The sequence below is a fragment of the Aethalodelphis obliquidens genome, unplaced genomic scaffold, assembly GCF_003676395.1.
Source record: "Aethalodelphis obliquidens isolate GAN/ISIS:26980383/991018 unplaced genomic scaffold, ASM367639v1 scaffold11, whole genome shotgun sequence".
NCBI lineage: Eukaryota > Metazoa > Chordata > Mammalia > Artiodactyla > Delphinidae > Aethalodelphis > Aethalodelphis obliquidens.
In genome coordinates, this window is record NW_020837955.1 from 5252414 (window position 1) to 5261971 (window position 9558).

At 44.0% G+C, this 9558-nt stretch overlaps 1 protein-coding gene across 1 annotated transcript; it reads left to right on the forward strand.

Annotated features, from left to right (window-relative positions):
• Positions 1–1332: 1332 nt before the first annotated feature.
• MBL2 (mannose binding lectin 2) lies at positions 1333–4641 on the forward strand. Its single transcript, XM_027113068.1, is given in 4 exon segments — positions 1333–1516; positions 1913–2029; positions 3420–3488; positions 4268–4641. Coding segments are annotated over 4 exon segments (744 nt in total).
• Positions 4642–9558: the final 4917 nt, after the last annotated feature.

The following is a 9558-nucleotide window of genomic DNA, read 5'->3' on the forward strand; positions in this document are numbered from 1 at the left end:
GAAGAACTGTGCAGTATTAAAGAAAACAGCCACCCAGCACTGCACCAGAAGCCCCTGGGAAATGCTCCTAAGCAGAGTTTAGTGCAGTTCTAAGAAGACTTATTAATCTGGGGTTGAAGGTCAGGCCCATACTGTCCTTGTTTACAAGCCTGATTGGACCTTGTGTTACTGAGTCCAGCCTCCTCCCTCCACCTAAGGCACCTGCCGGCACCCTGCTGGAGGGCCAGTTTCCTCGTGACTGTATCCCTGCTTTGCAGAAGCCGTGGTAAGTCCTTTCTGGTGAATGGATCTGGGGTCCTGGATCAAATGTCTAGGGATTTGACTTGATCTTGGAGGCCTAGAAAAGACTTTCTAGGGTGTGTGGGGAGATGGCAGGCAGAAGCCATGCTGGTGGTATCTCTTTCTCTGCTTACCCTGGGGTATCTGTGACTTTCCCGGATTCACCTGACCATTTGCAAATGAGACTGTGCCTTTGTTTTCAAAGGGAGCCGAGAAGGATTAGACCCTTGATGCTGGGCTGCTGAGGTTTCCTGGGGGAGGGACAGCTGGAAGAGGACTTTGAAGGACATAAAATGTCAGGCTTGAGAAATGAGTAGGGTATTCAAGGAAGGTGTTCTAATTGCCAGTGGTTTTGACTCACAGGACACACAGAATACCTGCCAGGAAGTAGAGAGGGATCTGGCACCCTGCCTGGGTCAAGATAGTGAGAAATTTCCAGAGAAAATTCTCTCCCTGGCAAGTCTCTCTTACAGTGGGAAATAAAACATCAAGAGGAAACAAACTCAACTTAACTCTGGCCAGGTTAGTAACTAGCAGTGACTCTTCCTCTCTAGATCATCAGCCTGCAGCTTAGTGAGTGCCACTGAGTAGATGTTGGTTAATCGGCACTGAGGGCAATGGACTGTCCAGGTATAAGGATGGGATGCAGGTGGCAGATGGGCCCAAATGTGAAAGGTGAGACAGAGAGAGCTGGGTCTCCATTCACGTTCACTCCCCAAGTCAGCAGGCATGAGTGAGCTGGCAATGTTATGCCTATCTGCTCTCACAAAGGACACAGAGAGCACACTCCTAGCCTTTTAGCAGTAACACTAGAGGCCAGGCACTGGTAACCCCTTCTCCCCGACAATGCAAGCTGAAGTAGTAATACAACGTCACAGGAGGATTTACTTTTCCAAATCCCCAATCTGGAGGGCAGGAATGGGTCACCCATCTCTATATCACCTGTGCCCAGTATAGGTTATAGGAAAAAGGGCAGGTTCAGTAAATATGTGTTGATTAACTGAACAGGATGAGATAATCTTCCTTGATTTTTCCCACACCAAGGTGAGGACCATGTCACTGTTTCCATCACTCCCTCTGCTTCTCCTGATTGTGGTGACAGCATCGTGTACAGAAACAGAAAACTGTGAGAATGTACAAAAGACCTGCCCTGTGATTGCCTGTGGTTCTCCAGGAATCAACGGCCTCCCAGGCAAAGATAGGCATGATGGTGCGAAGGGAGAAAAGGGAGAACCAGGTACAGTTTGGGCTGTTCTATCTCTGTGACTCTTTATCTTCCAAAGGAAACTGCCTGGAGATGTGAGGAGGATAATGTCATATTCATGTAGCTTGTATTTCTCTCAACTACAAATTATAATTCAAAAGAGAGATACAGCTCTGACTCTGGCATCCCAAACTTCCACACAGGAACTGGTGACACGTGGTGGTCCTGCCGGCTCAGGAAGTTGACCCTCAAGGCAGACCATCCCATGGGACACAGGAGGCTTTCCTTCTATGGTCATTAGAAAGAGCGGTTCAGAATGTGAGCCCTGGATCAGTGTCTCCCTCCTCCTGGGAGGGGATTGGGCATCATGCTTTTGGAGAAATAGAGCAGGAACGCAAATACTGTCATGTTTCCTTGGTCCTCCAACAGGTCAAGGACTCAGAGGCTCTCAGGGCCCTCCCGGAAAGGTAGGGCCTCAAGGAATGCCAGGGCCACCTGGGTTACCAGGACAAGTGGGCCAAAAAGGAGACCCTGGAGATGATTTGGGTAAGGAATTTACTTCAGCAAGGTCTAGGCTGAAGGCCCCCAGCGTCTGGCAACTCTGAGTACCATGTGGGAGATGCCCCTTCTCCTGCTGCTTCCTGGGAAGATGCCCAACTCTGCTTCCTGACCCAGCAGCCTCTAGCTTCCCTAGGTTACTTAGAGCCTCAAGGGGTTCCTATTAATGCCTGAATACAGACTCATAAACCCTTCAGAGCCAAACCCTCATCAGGTGCCTCCTGGAGGAGCTAAGCCTAGGCTCTCCTTCAGCTGAAACAATTCAATGTGAGGCTCTGGTCCAAAAGGGATAAAGTAGGTTATCTATGTGTTGGGCTTGTTATGCCTATTTTCACAACAATGGTAGATACATGGTATGCCAGTTATCTCTTATCTCATGAGAAACAAACAAAACACAGCCATTTATTTAAATCACGAATCTATGAATCAAGTGATTTCTTTGCTGGTCTCAGCTGGACTCACTCATGTGTCTGTGGTCAACTGATGGCCAATGGTCTCACTTACATGTCTGGCTGTTGTTTGGCCATCAGCTGGAGTGATGAGCATAGCTGAGCCAGATCTCATCCTCCAATTGACTCACCTGGGCTTATTCACATAGAGATGATTACAGGATTTCCAAAAGAAGAAAGAACAGAAGCCTTAAGGTCTCCTGAAGGCTTAGGACACATACATTATTGCTTCTGCCATATTCCATTGGTCAAAACAAGTTACAAGGCCCTCTCAGATTCAAGGAGTGGGGAAATAAACTCCATTTCTTAATGAGAGAAGCTGTACCACACTGAAGTCATTTTTGCCATCTACTACACATAGCTTGCCTCATGCCCTCCCCTCTTGGATAATGGGCAACTCACAAAAATCCTGGTTTACTGATTAACTGAACAAAATAAGGGAAAAACAAAACAAAAAGCAACAACAACAAAACTTCCCCAAAGACAAAACCCTGCAATCTTTATAGTCAATATTCACCAGCTCATAATAATTCCTCAAGTATTTTATTCCACAAGTTTACCCATGATAGAGCTATTTGTTTGGGGAAAAAACCAATTAGTGAATAGCTTGGCGCGTGGAGTGCTATAATACTCGGTCAACGGGGAGTGTATGTATGTGCGTGTGGGTGTGTATGCATGTACAGAGTGTCTTTACATACATTCAACAGATGAGTGATGTTTTGGGCTGGATGGAAACAGAGATACTTTTCCTTCTTTATGCTTCTTTATGCTTAAAATATTTTTCCTTTTTCTTCAAAGAGCAAATATCAGTATAAAGGAAACTTTTATCTTGATTTTTTTTTTTTTTTAGTTTGAAAAGGTACCCTACCCCCTTGTAGTTCTTAGATGCCTTTTCAACAATGCTCTTTCACTTTGTTTTAATTTTCTAGGTAACTATATTAGCCAGGCTACTTCAGAAAGAGCAGCTCTGCGATCAGAACTGGACCAGCTCAAAAAATGTAAGCCTTCTCTCTTACTTTTCAGGCAGCTTGAAGTTTGGGAAAGTGGAAAGCAACAAATATTTATTGAATACATGTAATTTTCTAGTACCTGGATAGGTGTTTTTCATATTCTGACCTCATGAAATCCTCACAACAACCTTTTGGTAGAAACGGAAGCAAAGGAAAATTACATAATTTGCTCAAATGCACAGAGCTAATAAGTGGCAGAGACAGTTTATAAATTGAAGTCAGTCTGATATCAGAGACCCTGATCCTTTATCTTTACTATCAGTGTACATATGTGTCACTGAAAATGGGACCTATGCCTCTTTCCCCTTGTTATGCTGTTGCTGAGAACTGGCAATGAGGCTAACCTGTTTCCTGGCCTAGGACAAATATTCTCAGACATTTAAATTTATTTTTAAGTTAATATTGGGGTAAAACTTAGAATTACAATTATATGTATTCTAGAACTCTGGTCCAAAAAGCCAAAGGCCTTTGTTCCATTCTGTTTCTTCAGATTAGGGCTGCTAGATTTAACAAAGAAAAATATAGGACACCCAGTTAAACTTGAATTTCAGGTAAACAACAATTAATTTTTTTTTAGTATAAGTATGTCCTAAAAATTGCATGTGAGACACTTATACTAAAAAAATTTCATTGTTTATCTATAATTCAAATATAACTGGACATACTGTATTTTATGTGGCAACGCTACTGTTGAAGGCTTTGTCCAGAAAAATATCTTGAGCTGGACTTAGAGACAAGCCAGTGTCACCTATATTTTCCCATTTTAGGGCTGATCTTCTCTTAGGGCAAAAAAGTTGGCAAAAAGTTTTATTTTACCAATGGTGAAAAAATGACCTTTGATGAAGTGAAGACTCTGTGTGCCCAGTTCCAGGCCTCTGTGGCCATTCCTACTAATGCTGAAGAAAACAAGGCCATCCAGGATATAGCCAGTGGAGGGGCCTTCCTGGGCATCACATATGAGGAGACTGATGGCCAGTCTGTGGATCTGACAGGAAAGAGGGTGACCTACCAAAATTGGCATGATGGTAAGCCCAATAACGCTGGTTCTGAGGAACATTGTGTGACACTCCTGGTGGACGGCACGTGGAATGACATCACCTGTTCTGCCTCCTTTTTGGCTGTCTGCAAATACTCTGCCTGAGGGAGCGTGACCCTCAGGCTCTCCTGTCCCTTTGCTCATCTCACAGGTTGACAGTCTTGTTTGAAAGATAAATCTATATCAATTTCCCATACCCAGTATTGAGTTGCCCCTTTGAGGGGAATCAGAGACAATGAGAAGAATGGATTGAGAATGATGAGATGTGGGAGTGAAAAGTGAGAAGACACTGATAGTGGCCTAAGAGTTTCTGGTTCAGACTCAATCACTAATAATAATCACTAACAACAATAACTACAAAATAATAATAGTAATAATAGCAGCAGCACTACTAGTAGTATAAGAACAAATTTTTAAATGTTTACTATGAGTTAGGCCCTACATTATGTGTAGTACATTAACTATCTAATTTAATTAGGCTGCTAATTTTTGTTTGAGTAGTGTTATCTAAGGTACAAAACTAAAATGGATTTATTTTTCCCTTTACTCTAAACACTTGTGTTCTGTTGAGCCTTTCTTTCTCTTTGGGGCGAGAGCTCCCCTAAATGACATCTTCCCAGACTAATTCCATAGCTTTTCTGCCAGTCTCAGGTATTAATAGGATCGATCCCTGATCAGGGAACTAGATCCCACATGCCACAACTAAGAGTTTGCATGCCACAACTAAAGATCCTGCATGCTGCAACTAAAGATCCCACGTGCTGCAACTAAAAAAAAAAAGAGATCCCATATGCCACAACAAAGATTCCTCACACAGCAACGAAGATCCCGTGTGTTGCACCTAAGACCCGTCGCAGCCAAATAAATAAATCAATAAAATAAATATTAAAAAAAAAAAAAGAGAATACATCTGAGAGGACCCTTAGTCCTACCTTCTCTCTGCCCGCTGCCTGACTCTTTCTTTACTATGTTTACAGGAAAGATAGCATTTAGATAATATAAAAAATATGTTCAGACTTCTTGTTTCAGCTCCAACATGTGATGGATTTGAAAGTCAAACCCCCCATTCTCACAACAGCAAAAAAAGCTAAACAAACTTAAAATAAATGACTTTTCTTAGACCCTTCAGAGAATTGAGTTCACAAGGCAAACTGTCTAAAGATGAAGTCCCTATCCCCCTGTAGTAATTCAAGACTGAAAAATTTATTTTAATTTTTCCTGATGATCCCATTTTTCATTTTCTGATTCTGCTCAGGCTGAGCCAGAAGGGTGTCACTGACATCTTGTGGAGCCTGAGCCCTTCTTCAGCAGCCCAGCCTAGACCACCTGCCCTTTAAGTGGATGTGGCTCCTCCAGCCCCTTTAAGGCAGGACTGGTGACACTCCAAACCGCCCCCCCACCCCCACTCCACAATTCCATGCTTTGAGGGGTTGGAATGACTTATAAAAAGGTCACAAGCCACATCCATGAATATGAAAGAACTCCACATAGAAGCAGTAACTAGAGGCAGAAGCATACAAAAAACAGAAAAGAAAAACCCTCTCAAACCCATTTTCACCATGGTGACACTCAATCAGTGACAGTGCTTAGGCCACACTGAATTTAAACACATTTGGGGAAATTTTCCCATTTTTCGGTCATTTTTATCAGAGTTCCTATTTCTCAGGGACAAATCAGCTTCAAATACTGCCTTTTCTCTCAGTGAGTGGCTTTTGAGATGCTGTAACATTTGAGAAAAGTTAACATATTAGGTCCTGAGATCCTAGCCTTTATTTTCCTGTGACCACACCCTCTCTGTATAACCCTTCACCCATATTTTTTTTTTTTTTTTTTTTTTTTTTTTTGTGGTACGCGGGCCTCTCACTGTTGTGGCCTTTCCCGTTGCGGAGCCCAGGCTCCAGACGCGCAGGCTCAGCGGCCATGGTCCACGGGCGCAGCCGCTCCGCGGCATGTGGGATCCTCCCAGACCGGGGCACGAACCCGTGTCCCCTGCATCGGCAGGCGGACTCTCAACCACTGCGCCACCAGGGAAGCCCCTTCACCCATATTTGAAATCTCCTAATCTCAACTTTCTCTTTTCAGTGCAAAATGTGGCATGGGGTCTTTCCGTGAGCAGGCTCCACTCTCTCTAGAGGGCAGGACATCCCACACAAAACATGGGGCAACCCTCCCAGTAGAGTTCATGGCTTCATCCTTAGATACAATGGCCTCCTTTCTCTCAGTTCCCACCTTGCAGACCCCATACCTACCACAGCCCGGTGCCTTGGAGCCACTGCTGCTCCCTCCCCTTCCATTATGCTCTAAGCCTGTGAAGCCTGTCACCTTGATGAGGCTCCCTTGAGTCCATGTTGGTGTCTGCTGGACAATTATTCTCAGGGACCTGAACTGTTACTGCCGCTGCGGAGGCTTCTGAAGCCTGTGCTTCCAGAGCCCTTGGGGAGGACGTGCAAGCTTTCTGCCGTGGGATCTCTCCACATCTGCTGTCTTGCAGCTTATCAAAGCCTCATTTGACATCAGAAATGTTCTTTTCTGTCATACTGTTTTCTGTGTGCATTTTTTCTCTCTCTCTCTTTCCCTCTCTCTTTCTTTCCCTCAACTCCCTCTCTCCTGTTTAAGTTTTATTGCATAATACCTGAAAAGAATCCTGGTTTATACTGAACAGTTACTCTTTGTGACTTGGGGTTAGGCAAAGTTTCTTAGAAAGATCAGAGAAATCAATAATCATTAAAGGAAAACATGATAAATTCCATCTCATCAAAATTAAAGGTTGATTTAATTTCTCAAAAATTAAGAACACATATAAGTACAGCATGGCCTGGAGAAAAACAAAACATATATGCAAAACATATATCTCAAAGAATACCCAGAAACAACTCCTACAACTCAATAATGAAAAAAACAAAAATGGCGGGGTGCTCAGGGACCAAAGGGTAAGAAATGAAGCCAAGGGCAGGATGTTCTTTGTGTCCTCAGCCAGTGATTCCCATTCCCTCATGTTGTGAGTTGAACTGTGTCCCCCAAAAAGACATGTTCAAGTCCTAACCCCCAGACCTATGTATGTAACCTTATTTGGAAAATAGGTCTTTGCTGATGTAATAAAGTTAGGATGAGGCAATACTTGATTAGGGTGGGCCCCAATCCACTGACTAGTGTCTTCATAAGAAGAGGAAATTTGGGGCACAGAGAAACAGACACACACAAGGGAGAATGTCATGTGTCAAGCGGGATAGAGTGATACATCTACAAGCTAAAGAATGCCAAGGATTGCTAACAACCATTAGAAACTAGAAAAGAGGCAAGGAAGAGATTCTTCCTCAGCACCTACAGAAGGAACCAGTCCTACCAATGCCTTGATTTCAGACTTCTAGCCTCTAGAACTGTGAGAGAAGAAATTTCTGTTGTTTTAAGCTACCCAGTTTATGTAATTTATTATGGCAACCCTAGGAAACTAATACACTTAGCAACTCAGGATACTTATAGTGTCAACATGACAGTAGACTAGAGTGTTACCTGGTGAACAGCATCCTGAGTTTCAATCTTCTGGTGAGAGAGAGGGAGGGAGGGACAGAGAGAAAGAGAGAGAGAGAGAAACACTGAGATATTCAGTGAGCTATTTATCTTTGTCACATGGCAGGAGACTCTGTTCGATGCTTTCCAGGACCTCTAGAAACAGTCACCCCTGGGCCTGGGCTCACAGGTCTGACCACAGTCAGGGTACCTCCCTACCTGGGGACTCATGAGAAGGGAGTGGGCTACTGGAGACCATGTGATTCAAGGGCTAGGACCTGCCAGCGCCCACCAGGATAATGGTGGCTTTGACTTTGACCCCACATGAGGATGTTTTCATAGAACTAAAGGTCTGGACAAGAAGCTGCAGGTCACCCTCAGGAAAACCTTAGGCTTTTAACAAGAGGTGAAGGGAAGCCCTGGGGTCCAGGGAGTCCATGTAGCCCACAGCAGGACTCGATCACTTCAAACAGAGTAATTAGTGGGGAGTCGGCTGGGAGAGGACCAGGAAAGAGCCAGAGGTGTTCACAGCTTGGATGCCACATAATTTAAATCTTTATAAAGGATAGAATCAGGAAGGGACAAAAAGTGAAAAAAAAAAATCGATCTCAGCAGAGGTAGAAGAGGTTTCTGAGCACCTATCATGTATCACATTTTGTCCTCAGGAGGTTTGTACCATGTCCTCACATAACATTACTTTACAGATGAGGAAGAGAGAATCTGATGGGTTGGGATACTTGCAGAAGGCACACAGTTACTATGATGTAGCTTTAGGAAGCTGCAAATTCAGAGCTTACTCCAAACTCATTTCATCAAGCATATTCTCCATGTTATTTCATACCCCAGGGTCACAAATAGATTCAGATGACTACTCTCATTTTTTTAATCCCAGTTTCTGGTCAGTCCTATGTTGTAGACAGGACCTTCCTTTCAGAGCTCTCTCTACAGGGTCTTCTATTTCACGTCCCACTCAATTTAGCATCACTCAGAGATGCCAAAAGAGGAGTCACAGAAGACACTGATGAGGACAGGTGGCCAAACTCACAAGGAAAGACAGCATGACACACACAAAAGATGACCAGGCAGACCCCTACACACACACACACCCAAGAAATACTCAAGGAGACAAACACACATATACAACAAACATGCATACACATACACACATAGATGCATAGACACCCACAGACCCTGATCAAAACCCAAAGTTTGGGCCCTGTGTTCTCCAGCTCTGACCTTGCAGGATTACATGGTCATGGTGGGAAATAGGGCCTCTGTCAGCAAGAGACAGTTGTTTGGCAGCCCAGTGAGAACTGTGTGTCCATGTTGGTACTACCATTGCCACCTTGTGAACGTAGAGGAGAACACAGACATCATCAGCTTCTTGAAGAAGGTTAACACTCATACTTACTTGGGACTGAGAGTGGAGTGGCCCCACATCCAGAAAGTTCCTCAACATGGTTGGGACCCATGTGCACTGCATCATTTGGTACCCAGCAGTGCCTGATGGAAGGA